At 44.1% G+C, this 20296-nt stretch overlaps 1 protein-coding gene across 8 annotated transcripts in view; it reads left to right on the top strand.

Annotated features, from left to right (window-relative positions):
• The window catches only part of LTBP1 (latent transforming growth factor beta binding protein 1), a 438291-nt gene that overhangs the window by 312348 nt on the left and 105647 nt on the right, over positions 1-20296 (top strand). For all 8 annotated transcript variants that reach the window (XM_038760501.1, XM_038760417.1, XM_038760246.1 and 5 more), the window contains 3 exons: positions 5082-5204; positions 13075-13197; positions 16348-16470. In XM_038760501.1, coding sequence (XP_038616429.1) covers positions 5082-5204; positions 13075-13197; positions 16348-16470 — 369 coding nt within the window. The remainder of the gene's footprint in view (positions 1-5081; positions 5205-13074; positions 13198-16347; positions 16471-20296) is intronic.

Genomic DNA, 20296 nt, shown 5'->3' with positions numbered 1-20296 from the left:
GTGCTTTGTCTGAAACCTAAACAATGTCACCGGGATACAGGCAATTGTTACATTAAGGCTTGGCTTATTGACTTAGAATTTAAGTGTGCTACAAGAGGCTACAGGTGTTTCTGAAATCAGAAATAGTCATGTACAGTTTAGGGATGAATCAATCAAATGGTATTTATTGAGCACTCACTGCGTCCTCAACCCAGTATTCAACACTTGAACCTAATCCTCCTCTTCACTCACGACTAGTCAGTCATTCCAGGTTGCATTTCTGACATGTCTTAGTTTAGGACTAAGAATGAGATGGAATTTGGACTCTGAAATAACCTTCAGAATCCTCTGATCCACAGGGAACACTCTGCAGGCTACTAACAACAGGGAGAGGGTTTTTCCAATTGAATTCCAGAGGGTGGAGGAAGCTATGCCCCTGAAACTACAGATTGGCTTTATTAGACATTCCGGTGGGTATTGAGGGGATTCAGGAAATGATGTAGAAAGACTCTGGCCCTTCCTGGGGGCCTCGATTCCCACTGGCCATCTGTTTTCATCCAAGAAAGGCTGAGGGTCAAAAGGCCGAGAATAATAATAATAACTTTGATAATAATTCTGCCTCCCCTTTAGCCCCTCCATTTGTCCAAAGGAAACAGAAATAATTCCCCAGCCAAGTACCCGGGAGTTTGGGCAGCTTTTGCCCTGGGAAGGTTTTGGGTCACGCTTTCTTTAGATCCTAAGCGGAGGTAGATAGAATCCAAGAGCTATTTTTGAGCTCATCCTGGGGTAGTCTACATTCAGTAGTTCCCAGGAGATTAACTTTCTCCAGGTTAGGGGAGAAGTGGTTGCTCTTTAGTATCGAATCGCTGACTTAGGTCACAGATTTGTTTGGGACTCCGTCTTGCCCCCTATTTGGATCATGTTCAATTCAGCATGATTCCAGGTTGCAGCCGTACCTCAACCTTAGAATGAAGGGTCATGGCCTGGCTCTGTTTTTCTGTAAATCATGCATTCACGTTATTAGATAGAAGAAATTCATTTTTCATAGATGCGTCATCTGCTGGGTGGGATGTAGTTCAATCAGTCAGTTGTGCTTTCAGATTTTGAACATTGATGTAGTTCAGGGGGTTTCAGCTCTTCAGACATCCTATCCTTGGAGGTATGGCTCCTCGGTCTCATCTGTCTCTCTGCTGACCTTTCACCTGTGTCCTACCTCTGTCCTGAAACACCCTCCCTCCACATATGTGACAGACAAAGACTCTCCCCTCCTTCAAAGCCTTATTGAGGGCACATTTTTTCCAAGAGGCCTTTCCTTTCTAAGCCCTCCTTTCCTCTTCTCCCACTCCGTTCTACGCCGCCCTGACTTGCTGCCTTTATTCATCCCCTCTCCAGCCCCACAGCACTTAAGTACGTCTGTACTTTATATTAATGTCTGTCTCCCCTTCTAGACTGTGAGCTCACTGTGGGCAAGGAATGTGTCTGTTTATTGTTGTACTCTCCCAAGCGCTTAGGACAGTGTTCTGCCTACAGTAAACACTCAATTAATGACTCACTGCAAGTCACATAGCTTCAACTGCAGTCCCCAACTCTGCTCCTCAGACTCTCCTCTCATCGACGGCTCCCCACCAAACAACCACTACCCAGCTCTCTCACCCCCTGCCATTCCGTTTTTCATCTCCCTTTTCCGTCATGTTTCCTCCCCGCTCCCTCACGTAGATGTTCCCCAGTCCCCAACAGGCCTCACACCTGCCTGGAGTCTGTGCTGTCCTGGGAAGATGACGGCAGCAGTTGGCTGCACTTGCTCCTGCCTCTGGGCTCCCCGCAGAGAAACAGGCAAGAAGCAGCTCCCTGCTATGACCAGATGGTCAAAGTCCTAGAGTCCTATGCAGGATGGCTAAGGGTACCCAAACCTCTAATGGAGGCCTCCACATGTTTAGATGACTTCCTAATGGTGCTACACAGTGGCCTGATTTAAATCTCAATTCCTCAATTGTGTCCTATTGTCATCCTCGTTTTCCAGCCCTCATGAAGTTTGTAACATTATTTCCCTTTTCCCCTTCAGAGAGAAACGAGTTTAGGGGTAGACAGGCACAAAGAACAGAATGTAACAGTAGAGATTCCAGTCCAGGCAGCTAAGAGCCTGCAGACAGAAGTGGTGGTGAAATGGTTGTGATCTGGTTGCAACCTGGATTCTAATGCTGACTTCACCTCTTGTCTGCTGTGTGGTCTTGGACAAGTCACTTCACTTCTCTATGCTTCAGTTACCTCATCTGTTAAATGTGGATTAGGACTGTGAGCTCTATGAGAGACAGAGACTGTGTCCAACCTATCTTGTATCAATCCCAATGCTTAGTACAGTGCCTGACACCAAATAAGCACTTAACAAATGCCATTTAAAAAGAGACAATTTATAAAAGGGCATGAAGGGTTGGGGGAGGAAAGAGCAGGGAGTGGAGTAGGAAAGGCCAGTGGCAGGGGCCATGGGGAGTAAGTTATCTGATCTCTGGGTGGAGTCACAGGGAGAGTCTTTGTAAGGTCTTGGTGGTCAGGTAGCTTGTCATTTTGTTTTGTACTTCCCAAATGCTTAGTACAGTGCAGTGTACCCACTTGGTGTTCATTAAATACTGTAAATGTTACTATTGTGAGCCCCTTTTAGAGACAGCCTTCATTTCTAATTCCCACCTGTCCATTCACTCATTCAGTTGTATTGAGCACTTACTGTGTGCAGAGCACTGTACTGAGTGCTTGGAAAGTACAATTCAGCAACAGAGAGGACAGTCCCTGCCCAAAGCAGGCTCACAGTCTAGAAATGGGCTCACACTCTCCCAACATGTTGTACAGGCCTCTGCACACCATAAGTACTTCATAAATGCTATTACTATTATTACTAATAAAAATTGACTACCTTATCATGGAAAATCTCTGATGCAACATAAAAAATGTAACTTTTTTTCAACATAGCAGAATGGCCTAGGGGAAACAGTGTGGATACAACTCAGGCCTGAGAGTCATAGAACTTGAGTTCTAATCCTAAATCCCACACTTACTTACTGTGTGGGCCTGGGCAAGTCACTTAACATCTCTGTGCCTCAGTTTCCTAAACTGCAAAATGGGAATTTGATACCCGTTCTTCCTACATTGAGCTCATATGGGAAAAGAACTGTATCTGACCTGTTTGACTCATCTATCCCGGTGCGTAGAACAGTCCTTGTTACATAATAATTGTTTAACAAGTGCCATGAAAACCCTTAATTACTTGAGTACATAATTTTGAAAATTTTTGGTAAAAATTGGTTAGCCATCCATGGTTCGAGCAGCAGAATGATGTAGGTGATAGAGCACTAGGCTGGGAGTCAGAAGGTCATGGGTTCTAATCCCAGCTCTGACATTTGTCAGCTGTGTGACCTTGGGCAAGTCACCTCACTTCTCTGTGCATCAGTTACCTCACTGGTAAAATAGGCATTAATACTGTGAGCCCTATGTGGGACAGGGACTGTGTCTAACCCACTTTGCTAGTATCCACCCCAGTGCGTAGTACAGTGCCTGGCACATAGTAAGTGCTTAACAAATAGCATAATTATTATTATTATTCTGGAACCATTTCCCCATCTCTACTATTGTCCTATAAGAGAACGGGTACTGACTTGGATTTCAACTTAAGGTGTAATTTTCAGGAGCCGATTGTGTCGTAAGTCTGGGGACTGCATGTACTCTGAAGCCTGCAATAAATCTCCCGTTGCCTATTACCTCCCCTCTGCCATGTAGATTGCCAAACATGGTCCTAGGACGCACGCTGCACCAGCCTTACTGACATTTTACTATTTCATGGAGAACTATCTAAGGTTCCGTCTTTGGGTTGCCATTACAATTCTGCACCAAAGAAGAGAGATAATCCCTTCATACCACCCAGAGGAATGTCGACACGTTCTGCCTTAATAACTTTGGGAGCCAGAGCGAAAAGGAAGTTGTATGACTGCCATACGAAGTTGTGACTTCAGGGACGATCTAGTCATTTATTTTAACTAGAAAGAAATCTGGTCTTAGAAAATGCTTCTGCTGCTCAGGGTTATGACCCTATAAATCACAGTCCCTGATGCATGCATAATTAAAGTGGGCAGTCCATACATTTGGGAACGTGTTCACATTTTTGAAACTGAACAAGCTACTAAACATTCCCGTCTGGAATCCCCATGCATGATGTCTGGGCTAGTTCGGTTTCATTATTTACCTTGGCTTTGGCTCTTGGCTCTTTCCCCTGAGTTGTTTGCTTGAGGTTTTTAGGGAAAAATGGATTCACAATACTAAAATATCTAAATGCACCCAAGGTAGGAGCCACCTCCAGAGCTGCAGGAGGGACAAGTAGCCCCTGTTCCATGTTCCTTTGAGAAGTGGTGGTGACACCAAAATTACAGTCTTGTTGGAAAAAAGCCCCTGAGGAGCAAAGCCCCTTGATTAAGACCTTGGTTTAGATGTGTCACCCATTAATTAAATTCAATCTTTTAGTCAATGAATTCTGGTCACTCTTAATTTTGACAGGAAATCACTTTTAACAGTTTTCCTATCTGTAGTGGTGTTTGTGTGAAAAGTAAGATAATAATAATTGGGGTATTTGTGAAATACTATGTGCCAAACATTGTACTAAGTGCCGGGGTAAATATGAGGTAATCAGGTAGGATACAGTCCCTATCCACATGGGGATCTTAGTCTAAGTAGGAGGGAGAACAGGTATTGAATCCCTACTTTACAGATATAGAAACTGGGGCACAGAGAAGTTAAGTGACTTGCCCAAAGTCACACAGCAACCAAGTGGCAGAGCCCTGATTAGGACCCAGATTCCCCTGATTCCCAGGACCATTCTCTTTCCATTAGGCCACACTGCTCTTTCTCTGTATCTTGAAACACATGTGAACCATATTCCTTGATTAAGGGGTTCTCTAATACACCCTTTTCTGCCAGGTGTAATTTCTTCTTCTAAGAAGGAAGTTGGTCTGAAAGTATCATCTGCATTTTTTCAGGGGGTGGTGCCTTCTTACCCTTCCTAGTCCCTTTAAAAAATGTTTTACTTCCTTCATTTCTTTTCCCACTATGCAACTTTCTTCAAGATGTGGACGAGTGTCAGGATCCAGCAGTTTGTTCCAATGGCACCTGTTCCAACCTGGAAGGGTCTTACATGTGTACTTGCCATGAAGGATACAGACCAACTCCTGACAGAAAAAATTGTCAAGGTAAGAACATCCTTAGAGCTTCCTTTTTTGTCATATTTTATCTATGTGTAGGTAATAGTACTCACTGGACTTATGTGATGGGATTTGATTCAATAGTAGTTTTTGAGTACTTACTGTGTACCGAATATTGTACTAACTTCATGGAAGAGTTCAACAGAAACAAAATTAATATTTCCAATTCTCAAGAAGCTTACATTCTAATGGGGGAAGACAAGAGACAAATCATTTAGCATTAATGGCAGCAGGAAGAAGAACAAGCATAAAATAGGTAGTAGGGCAAATATGTCAGGATGAGGTTACAGAATAAACTATTTAATATACAATTGATTATACCAAGGTATATAGGTGCTGAGGGTAGATAAGATGTGAATAATGTCTGTTGGGTTGATATAACTTGGGTTACTGGGAATTCACTGGGGAAGACTTCCTGAAGTGAGATTTAGGGAGTGCTTTGAAGTCAGCCAATCAATCATATTTATTTAGCACTTACTTAGGGCAGAGCATCACACTAAGGACTTGGGAGAGTACAATATAACAATATAACCGATTCTTTGACTATGGGGATGACTGAAGTCTGGCAGATTTGCTAGTGGATAACAAAGAGGTATTGGCTATTCTTTTAATATTTTGATCCTTCCAGCTAGTTAGGCTGCATTTCACATTCACTAGTCTGCTTTCCCTGTAAAGTTGAACAGCCTTTATTGTCCAGCCTAACAGAAAAAGACTTGTTTAGAACTACAATTATAAACTGGACAGAGTTTTGGAAAATCTCACATCCCTTACTAATAATTCACCCCAAACACATGCCAAACATCCAGGAAAAAGTGGATTTTTGGGAATCCTTGTGAAAATTCTGTTCTTCTCTTGGTCAATTAATGCAATTAAATATTTGGATATTCCAATTCCCATTAAAAAAGCAGATATCTTTTAAAACACCTTTATTAACCTAACACTGCTAGATGCTCAAGACCCCAGGGCATTTTAGGATTATGGAGACAGACAGGATTAATACCTAGGATATTTTTCTCAGGGTAGTCTTTCCACATTATGTAGCCAGAAAGAATTCCCTTTCAATAAGACCAAGAAGCACTGATTAATTTCTGCCTCGTGCCTTTGCTGCTTCTTGTGTTTCTCAAGGAAGCTTCCCTAAACCTTTTTCTGCAGCCTAAATCAGACCTAAGCACCTCCATACTTTATGTCCTTGGCGTACCCCTCTTCTCTCCCTCAAAACCAAGATCCCCGTCCATTCCTCACTTCAGCCCTCCTTGCATACTGTCTCCAAGGTCATTCCAAAGGACACCCAGCACATCTTCAGGCACTGTCTTCATTCAGTGTATGTTCATTTGGGTAGGAGTCCAATAGCAGGATAACTTCCAGTTCAGCCACATCAAGGCCTTCGACCTCTAGGACTCCATCCTGCGGGGTGCTCTGTCTCTCAGCCGATTAGTGCCCAAGAAGAAGTCACAGGAGCAGAATAATTTTCAACACTTAACACCAGGCCAGGTTATGGCCTTCCAGGGGATTGCTGAGCATAGCTTTAACCCTTTCCATGAGTGCTTTCCCTGTGGAGCTAACAATAATAATAATAATTGTGGTATTTATTAAGTGCTTATTATGTGCCAGGCACTGGGGAGAATACAAGCAGATCAAGTGGGACACAGTCCCTCTCCCATGTGGTGTTCACAGTCTCAATCCCCATCTTACAGATGAGGTAACAGAGGCACAGAGAAAAGAAGTAACCTGCCGAAGGTCACACAACAGACAAGTGGCAGAGCCGGGATTAGAACTCATGACCTTCTAACTCCCAGGCCTGTGCTCTATCCACTACACCACGCTGCTTCTCTAGGGACTACTGCATTGGTCAGGAATCGAACCTGGGTCTCCTGTGTAGGAGGCAAGAATTCTACTATTGATCTAGCAATGCCAGCCTGGGCCATGGCAGGAGAGGAGCTTGACTGTCCACTCTGACTGTGTCATTGGGAGAAGGCCATGTGGGAAAATATCCTCTCAGTAGAGTGGTCGAAGTGTACCTCAGCTCCCATGCCCTGCCCTGAGCCCACCCTGATTGGGTTCAAGGGAGAAGGCCGTGTGGGAAAGTCTCCCCTTGGTAGAGAGTGTATCTCCCACCCCATCAGGTCAGAGCAACATCTGATTCCCAGAATGCAAGTTTCCAGAAGGCAGGTATCTCATCAAGTTAAGTTCTTTGACCTGGAATCTAGCATTGTTGACCATATACGGTTTAGTTAGAGTTGGCTGCTTTTGCTCTTTGGCTCTCCCTGCAAGAAATAGAGAGTTTTCTTTGCTCTTGTTTAGGTGGAAGTCAAGCTATGGGAATGCTTATGCTCAGGAAGCCACTCCTTCCACATCTGGAAAGAAAAGGTCTTTTCATCCCTAAATTAACTTCCTATTTTCCCCTTGGCTGCTCTGAGGGCTCAGAGAGTCCCTAATCCACAAGCGGTTTGTCCCAGTTCATCCCAAATGAATGTACTTGCTTGTAAGGAATTATTTTTGACCGTCCCACCATCCTAAGTGATTAACTGATGTAAGGTGTATGGAATGCCCTAAAATCACTGGGAATTAGGATTTGTGTTTCCTGAAAACATCTTCATGTGGGAATGTGTGAAATATCTTCCTTTATGAGATGTGTAAAAAAGGCCCAAAACACTGAAAATGTGAGTCGTTACTCTAGTGACATCTGACCAGCTACGTGAGCCAATGTTTTGGAGAACAAGTGCTTGAACTAAGAACCAGAGCACTTTATAGAATGTCCTAAATAGGAAATGTGGTGTCTGCTGTTCCTTGTTGTAGTTCTCCAGAGGCCAACGCAGAATGAGTCTGAGGAAGGTGCACAATTACAATTCCAGAGAGAACACATCTGTGATGCCTGTTTCAAACCAGTCAAGAGTTGATCTGTAGAGATGCCAAACTGGCAGTGAGATCCGGGGACTGACTCAGGAATGAAAGAGGCAATATATGATATGAACGATGCCAACTGAAAGTTCTAGCCAGTGAGAAAGATAGGTTGCTTTTTGAAATCATACTATTGAATGACTAGGGCACAGTTGGAAGGAAATTATTTCTGTAGAACTCAACTAGACCGAGAACTGAAAGACCCCTGAAAACACCATGCATACCTCACTGATACAAATGTGTGTGACATCCTCAGTGCTGTATTAAAAGCACATCTCCTCCAAGAGCCCTTCCCTGATTAATCCTCACTTCCTCATCTCCCACTTCCTTTTGTGTCATCCTTGTACTTGGATTTGCACCCTTTATTCATCCCTCCCTCAGCCCCAAAGCATTAATGTACATATCTGCAGTTCATTTATGTTAATGTCTGTTTCCTCCTCTAGACCGTAAGCTCTGTTTGGTCAGAGAATATGTATTCCAACTCGGTTGTATTGTACTCTCCCAAGCTTCTTAGTACAGTGCTCTGCATCATCATCATCATCATCAATCATATTTATTGAGCGCTTACTATGTGCAGAGTACTGTACTAAGCGCTTGGGAAGTCCAAGTTGGCAACATATAGAGACAGTCCCTACCCAACAGTGGGCTCGCAGTCTAAAAGGGGGAGACAGAGAACAAAACCAAACATACTAACAAAATAAAATAAATAGAATAGATATGTACAAGTAAAATAAATACATAAATAAATAGAGTAACAAATATGTACAAACATATATACATATATACAGGTGCAGTGGGGAAGGGAAGGAGGTAAGATGGGGGGGATGGAGAGGGGGACGAGGGGGAGAGGAAGGAAGGGGCTCAGTCTGGGAAGGCCTCCTGGAGGAGGTGAGCTCTCAGTAGGGCCTTGGAGGGAGGAAGAGAGCTAGCTTGGCGGATGGGCAGAGGGAGGGCATTCCAGGCCCTGGGGATGACGTGGGCCGGGGGTCAATGGCGGGACAGGCGAGAACGAGGTACGGTGAGGAGATTAGCGGCAGAGGAGTGGAGGGTGCGGGGTGGGCTGTAGAAGGAGAGAAGGGAGGTGAGGTAGGAGGGGGCAAGGTGATGGACAGCCTTGAAGCCCAGGGTGAGGAGTTTCTGCCTGATGCACAGATTGATTGGTAGCCACTGGAGATTTTTGAGGAGGGGAGTAACATGCCCAGAGCGTTTCTAGACAAAGACAATCCAGGCAACAGCATGAAGTATGGATTGAAGTGGGGAGAGACACGAGGATGGGATATCAGAGAGAAGGCTGAGTGGAACCACGGAAAAACTGAACTCCTTTCCTGGATCTGAATTAGTAAAATTAAGAAGATTTAGCTGTAGTTTGAAAAGAAATATTTTGTCCAACAGACAAGCGTCTGTAATTCTAACCTGAAATGATACTCATGTTAAGCAACAGGGAGTCGAAAGCATTCTTCAAAGCCTGCTATGGAAAAGGCATCTACAAATTATTTAGGAAATAGAATTCATTTTTGAAGATTTTTTCAAACTGATTTTAAAATAATCTAATAATTTAAAAGATAACAATGATCAAATAACTGCTTTCTTATATATTCATTTAATATACAGTCAATCCATTCTGTTCACTACACACCTAATCAATCAATCAGTGGTATTTATTGAGCCCTTACCGTGTGCAGAGGCCAACACAGAATGAGTCTGAGAAAGGGGCACAGTTACGCTTCCAGAGAGAACACATCTGTGGTGCCTGTTTCAAACCCCTCAAAAGTTGACCTGTAAAGATGCCAAACTGGCAGTGAGATCCAGGGACTGACTCAGGAATGAAAGAGGCAATTTATGATATGAACGATGCCAACTGAAAGTTCTAGCCAGTGAGAAAGATAGGTTGCTTTTTGAAATCCTGTTATTGAATAACTAGGGCACAGTTGTGAGGAAATTATTTTTGTAAAATAAAACTAGACTGAGAACTGAAAGACCCCTGAAAACACCATGCATACCTCACTGATACAAATGTGAGTGACATCCTCCATGCCGTGTTAAAAGCACATCTCCTCCAAGAGGCCTTTCCTGATTAATCCTCACTTCCTCCTCTCCCACTCCCTTCTGTGTCTCTTCTAAGATCTTGAAAGAGTACAACAGACTTGGCAGATGTCGTCCTTGGCAGAATCATGCAGTCTAGGTATTAAAATGAGAAGCAACGTGACACAGTCGTCAGTGTTTAGAACAGTAGCTTGCACATAGTAAGCACTTAACAAATACCATCATTATTATTAGAGCACAGGCCTAGGAGTCAGAAGGTCATGAGTTCTAATCCCAGCTCTAGCACTTGTCAGCTGTGTGGCCCTGGGTCACTTCACCTCTCTGTGCTTCAGTTATCTATAAAATGGGGATGAAGACTTGTGAGCCCTATGCGGGACAGCGACTGTGTCCAACCCAATTTGCTTGTATCCACCCCAGCACTTAGTACAGTCCTTGGCATGTACCACAATTATTATTATTATCATTATTATTAATAAAATAATTTACAAATTGGAGAAATGGCAGTGTTGGGATATGTACTTAAGTGCTCTGTGGCTAAGAATGGGGTAAATAAACAGTGAGTGGACTTATGGGATACAGATGCAAGGGCATAGGCCACAGAGAGGGGAGAACCAAGTAGGGGAAAAAAGGGCTTAGTCAGGGAACACCTCTTGAGCGCTTACTATGAGCAGAGCATGATGCTAAGCATTTGGGAGAGTGCAACAAAATTAATAGACATATTCAATCAAGTAATGGCATTTATTCAGTGCTTACTGTGTCCCCCACCCTCAAGGAATTTACAATCTACCAGGGTACACAGGGCACTAAAATAGTGTACAGGTAGGAAGAGGAAGGAAAAGGGGATAGGGTCATGTAATCGATTGCCTAGTTGTGCAGTCATGGCATGCAATTCCTAAATTACATGGCCAAATAGAAAGCTAATAAGGAGGCAATATCAAATCAATCAATGGTATTTATTGAGCATTTACTGTGTGCAGAGCACTGTACTAAGTGCTTGATAGGCTTGACTTCTGCCCACAAAGAGCTTACAGTCTGGAGGAGGAGAAAGAAATTAAAATAAAGTACGGATGGGGAAATGGCAGAGTATCAATCAATCAATGGTATTTATTGAGCACTTGTTACGTGCAGAGTATGGTATTAAGCTCTTGGGAATGTTCAGTATAACAGAGTTGGCAGACACGTTTCTTCCTACAAAGATCTTAAATTAATATAAGTAACTCACCACTTGTCTGCTGTGCTTGGGCATGTCACTTAAGTCCTCCGTGCCTCAGTTACCTCAACTATAAAATAGGGATTATTATGTGGAACATAATCATAGTATTTGTTAAGTGCTTACTATGTGCCAAGCACTGTTCTAAGCACTGGGGTAGATACAGGGTAATCAGCTTGTCCCATGTGGGGCTCACACTTTTATCCCCATTTTACGGATGAGGGAACTGAGGCCCAGAGAAGTTAAGTGACTTGCCTAAGGTCACACAGCAGACAAGTGGAGGAGCCAGAATTAGAACCCACGTCCTCTGACTCCCAAGCCTGTGCTCTTTCCACTAAGCCATGCTGCTTCTCTGGACTCTGGAACATGGACTCTGTCCACCCCAATTTTCTTGTACCTACCCAGTGCTTAGTACAGTGCCAGGCACATAGTAAGTGCTTAACAAATGCCATAAAAAACAAACAAAAAAACCCTGATTAGCTTGTATCTACTCCAGCACACTGTTTGGCTCATAGTAATCGCTTAACAAATACCATAAAAAAATAGTAATTTATAGAAATATAGTTTAAAGATATGTGGGCTGAGGATGGGGTCAATATCAAGTTCTCAAAGGGTGAAGAACCAAATGTATAGGCTAATGTCAAACAATAAATTATGTATTTATCATAATGCACATTCATTATGTTGATTTTGTTTAAGGTTTACAAATATCCCGCTAAACTCATGTCATGCCCTGAAAGCTAATCATGCCCTCCCCTTCTGTGTCATCCTGACCTGCTCTCATTATTTATCCCCCTCCCAGCCCCACAGCACTTATGTACATATCTGAAATTTATTTATTTATATAATGTTGGTCTCCCCCTCTAGACTGTAAGCTCATTGTAAGCAGGGAATGTGTCTGTTTATTGTTATACTGTACTCTCCCAAGCGCTTAGTACAGTGCTCTGCACACAGTAAGCACTCAACAAATATGATTGACTGACTGACAGTGCTACCAGTAGAACCTTTTGGCCTTGAGTGATGCTCAAGCCATGTCGTTGCTCAAGCCATGCTGAGTTTTAATAGTTTAAGGCCTAGACAGAAATTGGGTAAATGGGTCAAGGTTGCATGGCCAGGGGTAGAGTTGATTCCTGGGGCCAGGAGGAGTCTATTGCCTTGCAGCTTTGTGTCTGCCCAGGAAACACCTCAGGAATGGGAGGGGAGGACGCAGAAGAGGGAAGACTCGTAGTGAATGAAAGCAAGACACCGACAACAGGAATCATCACCTTTTGATCCACAACCAAGATGAGGACCATGGTTGTTAATTAGCAGTAGCTATAGGAAAGCCAGAAAAATTTCAGTGGGGGCCTACATTTTTTTTCTTTTGAGGCAGTTTTCACATCTTGAGGGCAGGAACAATGTCTTTCACTACTATTCTACTCTCCCAAGTGCTTAGTACAGTGCTGTGCATACAGTAGATATTCAGTAAATCCCATTATTTGAATGGTCACATGCCACTGAGTCACTCAGCAGTACTTTATTCTCAATTTTTGCTTACTGAATTCCAAGCACTGATTTTCCTTTTCCCCACTCTCTGATGAAGTGTGTCCAACCCGATTAGGTTGTATCTACCCCAGTGCTTAAAACAATGTTCCTCCATGACAAAGGGATGAGATGAATGTGTACCCTGTTTTAATCCGCCCCCCACCTCTTCCTTGCTGTTCCCAGATATTGATGAATGCCAATCTGGCACCCTCTGTACAAATGGGCAGTGCAAGAACTCCGAGGGCTCCTTCAAGTGTATCTGTGGCAAAGGATACCAGCTGTCTGCCGGCAAAGACCAGTGTGAAGGTAAGAGTGGGCCTCAATCGATGGTTGCAGATTGGGTGGGCTTGGGAATAGGCTGGTGGTTCTGCAGGAATCCTTAGGAGCAGAAACAATGCTTTTGAAACTGTACACACGTGGACATTCTCTCTCTCTCTCCCTTTCTCACACACACAAACACACACACACAGACATTCAGAGAAAACAGCTGGTAGCTTAACAGCTCCCAACGTGAGATATTGTGGGGTGGAGAAGGGCAAGGGGAACTCCTGAGGGTAAGGGGGTTATTCAGGGGCTATAATGATAATAGTTATGGTACTTGTTAAGGGCTTACTATGTGCCAAGCACTGTTCAAACTCTGGGGTAGGTAAAGACTCCCACTCTTATCCCCATTTTACAGATGAGGTAACTGAGACACAGAGAAGTGAAGTGACTTGCCCAGGATCACACAGCAGACAAGTGTTTTGTTTTATTGCCTGTCTACCCCTTCTAGACTGTGAGCCCGTTGTTGGGTAGGGACCGTCTCTATATGTTACTGATTTGCACTTCCCAAGTGCTTTAGTGCAGTGCGCTGCACACAGTATGTGCTCAATAAGGGACCGTCTCTATGTGTTACTGATTTGCATTTCCCAAGTGCTTTAGTGCAGTGCGCTGCACACAGTAAGTGCTCAATAAATACGATTGAATGAATGAAAGTGACGGAGCCGGGATTGGAACCTAGGTCCTTAGGACTCTCTGGCTCCTGCTCAATCGACTAAGCCACACTGTTTCCCGTGAGAGCCCCCTGACCAGGAGGCTGCTGTGGGTATCCATAGTGAGAGGAGCTTCGGTGGAATCGGGGGAGAAAGGGGAGTGCTTAGTCTGGCCATGGACGATTGCAGGGAAGAAAGTTTCCAACATGGCAGGCAGGACTGTGATCAATGTGAAGCAGAGAAACAGTGTGGCCTAGTGGATGGAGCATGGGCCTTGGACGCAGAAGGACCTGGGTTTTAATACCAATCAATCAATCAATCGTATTTATTGAGTGCTTACTATGTGCAGAGCACTGTACTAAGCGCTTGGGAAGTACAAATTGGCATCACATACCACCTCCACCACCTGTCTGCTCTGTGACCCTGAGCAAGTTGCTAGACTTCTTTGTGTCTTAGTTACCTCATCTGTAAATGGGGATTAAGACTGTAAGCCCCATGTAGGACAAGGGCTGTGTCCAACCTGATTAGCTTGTGTCTGCCCCAGCACTTAGTGCAGTGCCTGGCTTAACAAATACCACAAAAAACAGGGCTCAGAAACCTCCAAAATTGTGGGGCCTACAGAAGAGGGAATCTGGAAGAGCCCCCACCTTAGGGGCAGCAGGAGGACAGAGAAAGCCCTGACATGGCAGGCCATAATCTATGTGGAAGATCCATGAGCTAGGAAGAACAGAACTGCAACAGAAAACAGAGAAGGATATACGCAGGATGTTGCAGGGAAGGTGAAAGAGAGAGAGAGTTGAAATCTGGATTTCTCACCATTTTTGGTTCCTGAGACTTTAGCGCATTCTTGCCCAGTATTCCCATGATAAGGTTTGCTCGGTCTTGGCCTGAGACAGTGTGCATGCACACTGCCTCCATCACCACCTTGTCCTTGCCCTCTCTGCCTCCTCCCATCACCCTGTGAGTCAGGGAACAAAGTGGGGAGAGGGGGTGCGTGAAGGAAGCCAAATCTAATCCTGGCTCTGCCAATTGCTCGCTGCATGACCTTGAGCGTGATGCTTGACTTCTCTGGCCCTCAGTTTCCTCAACTGTAAACTGTTCTCTCTCCTACTTAGGCCCTATGAGGGACAAGGGACAAGGACTGTGTCCTACCTAATTAACTTGCACCCACCCCCGCACTTGGAACAGTGTTTCACACATGGTACCCACTGAAAAAATACCATAAAAAAGTCAACCCCCAGGTTTCTAGAAAATCCCCCGCAAGTAGAACAGTTGAAAAAGACACTGGGAATGTGAAGCTGATCTAGAGCAGGCAAGTCATGGGGTGTGTTAAGTACTTCAGATTGCCCAACCAACATTATCCACTAGGCCTCAGTTTACCTCTCAGGGAAAAAGAAAACTGGTGCAATGGTCCTCTGGCTCAAATAGGACTTGGTTTGTCACAGTGCTCCTCCTGTATGTAGACAGTATGCATCCCCCTTTACCCTTCTTTGGATTGGAAATGCCTCAAGAGCAGAGCCCCTGTCGTCTTCTTTGATTAAGCAGTGTTTAGTACACTTGGTATTATGCTCTGCAAACTGCAGTCACCCGGGACAGTGTTCTCCACACATTAGGTGCTTAATAAGTAGTGCTGGGAGAACGAATGAATGAATGAATAAAACTGTCGCATCAAAAAGACAGATGTTATCTCAGCGCCATCAGGAATCTCACTAAAAACTCAAAAATCCTCAGCTTTTGAGTGCGTGCAAAAACTCAGATCTCTTGAGCTCAGCTCTAGACCTTTCCATTTTGGTTCATGGCCATACTGGTTAATCAGATAAGATAAACTTGAGGTGGATGGGGAATGTGTCTGTTGGTTTTTCATTTCACTTCAATCGTATTGAGCGCTTACTGTGTGCAGAGCACTGTACTGAGTGCTTGGAAAGTACAATTTGGCAATATATAGAGACAGTCCCTACCCAACAATGGGTTCACAGCCTAGAAGGGGGAGACAGCAAAACAGAACAAATAGACAGGTGTCAATACCATCAAAATAAATAGAATTATAGACATACATACATAATTAATAAAATAGAGTAATAAATATGTACAAATATACACAAGTGTTTTGGGGAGAGGAAGGGGGTAGGGCAGAGTGAGGGACTGTGAACCCACTGTTGGGTAGGGACTGTCTCTATATGTTGCTAATTTGTACTTCCAAGCGCTTAGTACAGTGCTCTGCACATAGTAAGCACTCAATAAATACAATTGATGATGAGTGGGGGTGATGGGGAGGGGAGGAAGAGGAGAGAATAAGCAGGGGGGCTCAGTCTGGGAAGGCCTCCTGGAGAAGGTGACCTTACGCAGCAGTAGCTGTTGCACTCTCCCAAGTGCTTCGTACAGTGCTTTGCACACAGTAAACTGTCAAGAAATGCGACTGAATGAATTAATGAATAAACAGATCCTCTTTACTCAAACACCTGCTGGGTCTCGTTTTGCTTTGCAGATATCGACGAATGCCAGCATCGCCATCTATGCTCGAATGGGCACTGCCGGAACACAGATGGCTCCTTCCGGTGTATCTGCAGCCAGGGATACAAAGTGTCTGCAGCAGGGGATCACTGCGAAGGTAGGAGTGGAGTTTTAAGGCCGGTCAGAGGGGTGGTCCCCAAGAAAGGAGAATGTAGCCTGTCAGCTCATTTTGGATAGGAAATGTGGGTACCATCTGACTTATACTGTACTCTCCCAAAGGGCTTAATACAGTGCTCTGCACACAGTAAGCGCTCAATAAGTGCAATTTGATTGACTTTGAGGGTGAGCCAATTTTTTCTCACTGAGCAGATGGAGTAAAAGGATAAAAGGTGTCTTAAAGCCCATCATCTTCCCCGATCTGCAAAAGAAATTGTGAAGTGTGTTTCTGGCCTTGTGGTCATCATTATTTCATGCACTTTGAATCTAATGCCCTTGACCTAGTGGAAAGAGCGTGGGTCTGGGAGTAAGAGAACCTGTGTTCTAATCCCTGCTCTGCAACTTGCCTTGAGTAACCTTAGGCATTTAATAATGATTACAGTATTTGTGAAACACTTACGATATGCCAAGAACTGTCCTAAGCACTAGGGTAGATACAAGACAAACAGGTCTGTCATAATCTCTGTTCCACATGGGGCTCATACTTAGTTAACTACTCAGTGCCTCAGTTTCCTCATCTATAAAACATGGCTTAGCAAAAAAAGCACGGGCTTGGGAGTCAGAGGTCATGGGTTCTAATCCTGACTCTGCCACTAGTCAGCTGTGTGAGTTTGGGCAAGTCACTTAACCTCTCTGTGCCTTAGTTCCCTCATCTGTAAAATGAGGATTAAGACTATGAGCCCCACATGGGACAACCTGATTACCTTGTCTCAACCCCAGTGCTTAGAACAGTGCTTGGCACATAGCAAGTGTGTAACAAATGCCATCATCATTATCATATCATTATTATTAATAATAAAATGAGGATTAAATGCTTGCTCTCTCTTCTACTTAGACTGTCTGACCCAATTATCTCTTATCTACCCAGTGCATAGTATAGTGCTTGACTCAAAATAGTTGCTTAAAAATACTACTACTATCATTATTATTATTGTTGTTGTTTTTTAGTTATTAACTGTGACACGTTCGGCACTTCCCTAGCTTTCATTTCAGATCAGAGTGCCCAAAGCAGTAATAAACTTGATAGAAGAAAAATAGGCAGGAAGTATATCGCCAGTAAAGGACACTTCTTAGTCAGAAAAATGTTCCTACCATTGGAGCCAGACAGGGCGAACCTGGTAGGAAGTGCTGCCCAGATGAAGAAATGTAATTCCCTCTTTGTAACCCTCCCCTGTTTTTCTTTGAAGAAATAAACTTAAACTAAGACAAAATGAAGGTACTTGACATCTAGACTTCTCTTGGGATTATAAATCAATTATTTGTTTATATCAATTTCTGTCTCCCCCTTAAGACTATAAACTCACTGTGGGCCAGGAACATGTCTATCAACTCTATTGCATTGTACTCTCCCAGTAGTTAGTGCAGTGTTTTGCACACAAGTAAGTGCTCAGTAAATGTCCTTGGTGGTGACGATTATGATGATTTGTCTACCTCCATCCATGGCCTGAAAGGTCAGTCATGGCAGGGTTCTAGGCCTTGAGAAATGAGAATACAACTGGCCTGGGGAATCGGGAGCTAGAGTGCGTGACCTCTTCAATCCTGGAGGCCTCTATTAGGCTAAGTAAGACCGGCGTGGGCTATTCTCCAGCCTAAGGAATTCATGGGGTGATGGTGGGTGTAGGGGAAGAAAAAAAGGTGGGAGGGAGAGAGAGGAGAAGGGGAGCATAGGAGGGTAGTTGTGGGGAGGTGGTTGGAGTGCCACAAGAAATCGCCACTAGCTTCCAGTAGGGCCAAGGTGAGTTAATTGGAGACTATAGTGGTCATAATGGTGGTCCCCTCGGTCTAACCAGAGTCCAGAGAGAGCTGATGGAACCTCCCTCCCTCCCTCCACAGAACACTTTCTGCTGATTTCTGATGTTCCCAGCTCCTGGTTCGTTCTCTCATTGACTAATAGCTGGGCTGTTGTCTAATTTTTTGTGGCATTAAGTTCTTGCTGTGTTCTGGGCACTGTATCAAGTGCTGAGGTAGATGCAAGCAAATCAGATTGGAAACAGTCCACAAGGGGTTCACAGACTTAATCCCCATTTTACAGATGAAGTAACTGAGGCATAGAGAAGTGAAGTGACTTGCCCAAGGTCCCACAGCAAACTTCCCTCAACTCTTTCATTTCCATGAAAAAGAGATGAAGTGGACCAAACATGCCACGGAAATGACTTTTCTCGGTAGAGTTTCCCTTGACAATTGGCCAGATGTGCAAGATACATCTTTCCTGCACCTGCTATTAGAATTTGGCCCCATGCCCTGAATTTGAAGCAATGAAGATGGTCAAATTAATCTGCAGTTAAACTCTCATCACCCCATTTACCACCCCATCTGTTCAGTGGCTAAGCACCAAGTACTGTTTTAAGCGCCGGGGTAGAAGTAAGTTAAAGTTGAACACCGTCCCTGTCCTACATGGGGTTCACGGTCTAAGTAGGAGGGAGAATAGGTACTGAATCTCCATTTTACAAATGAGGAAACTGAAGCACAAAGAAGCGACTTGCCCAAGATCCCACAGCAGACAGGTGACAGAGGTGGGATTAGAACTCAAGAAAGATGGTACTTTGACATTTTTTCCCGGCAATATACTAGAGGGCTCTGGCTTTGAGTTTACTAGAGTCTCTCAGACTCAAGGGAGTGAACGAGAACAGAAGATTGTGGTTACATGGAGTCCCAAGACAATGCGAATGTGTCCACAGGACACAGGAAAACATCTGGTTGGGAAGGCCTGCTTTATCCTCGTCTACAGAGGCTTGCCGGCGAAGGATGTGTCTGGGTCTGTTAAGGCTCTGAAATCTTTACATAAGACTACTGACTAAGAATGCCTTTCCCCACCTATTTACCCCAGATCCCCCTGCAGGGAAGGAGGGAAAGAAACCCCCCAAACTGGCCCCTTCTCTTCACCAGCAGATTTACCTCTGCTCTGTCCTACCTATTTTCCTTTAGAATTCTGCCCCTCTGTTGGGGCAGGCTTCACATTCTCAAGGAAAAGAATGTTGTTTGAATCTCTAATAGATTGAAAGTGGCAGTTGGCAGAGTCAGATTTTACTTTCCGACCTATGAACGACTAGGAGCCTAATTTCTGGGTGTGAATGGCTGAGGAGCTAATTCATTAGTTCAGCCACTTCTGCAGGCCCTTCACGAGGAAAATTTTCATCATCTGGGCCTCCCCCTCAGTATATGGTCCTCTGCACGCAGTAAGTGCTCAGTAAATATGCTTGATTGATTGGGACTGGGGAGCCCATCCCAGCGGTTGCGGCTGAGATCCAACCGCATAGTCAGGAGGCAGGGATACTGCCAGCAAGGATGGTTGTGATATTCCCTCCAATCCAGCCCTTCCTGGAACTTCTCGTGGGTTCCGTGAGATGCAGAAACGATTTGGGGCAAATGCCATAGAATTTTGTTTTGTGCAAAAACCCAGAAAGTAAGCTTTGTTCCTCAGCGTCCATATTCACTATTAATTTGAATCCGGAACAGACACAACAGAAGAAAGGGAGACCATGGAGAACGTTAGCAGTAATAAGCTTTGACTAAGAGTAAATTTGGTAATAAACAGTCTCTGTTAAAGGTCTGCACGGGCCTTGGCGTTTATGCAGTGTGAAGGGGTCATTAATTGTTTCACATGCTCACAGTCAAAACTAATTATCAGTTAAGTAAACCATTTTTCAGCTGCACATATGGTACAGATATAAAAGATATCCGTGCAAAATCAACCCGGTTTGGAAAACTTACTGAATGAGGCCCTTTGACATTTGAAAATGGATTTTTATTTCAGGGGAGCATTATTG

Source organism: Tachyglossus aculeatus, chromosome 1 (genome assembly GCF_015852505.1).
Source record: "Tachyglossus aculeatus isolate mTacAcu1 chromosome 1, mTacAcu1.pri, whole genome shotgun sequence".
NCBI lineage: Eukaryota > Metazoa > Chordata > Mammalia > Monotremata > Tachyglossidae > Tachyglossus > Tachyglossus aculeatus.
This window is presented reverse-complemented; position numbering and strand designations above follow the sequence as displayed.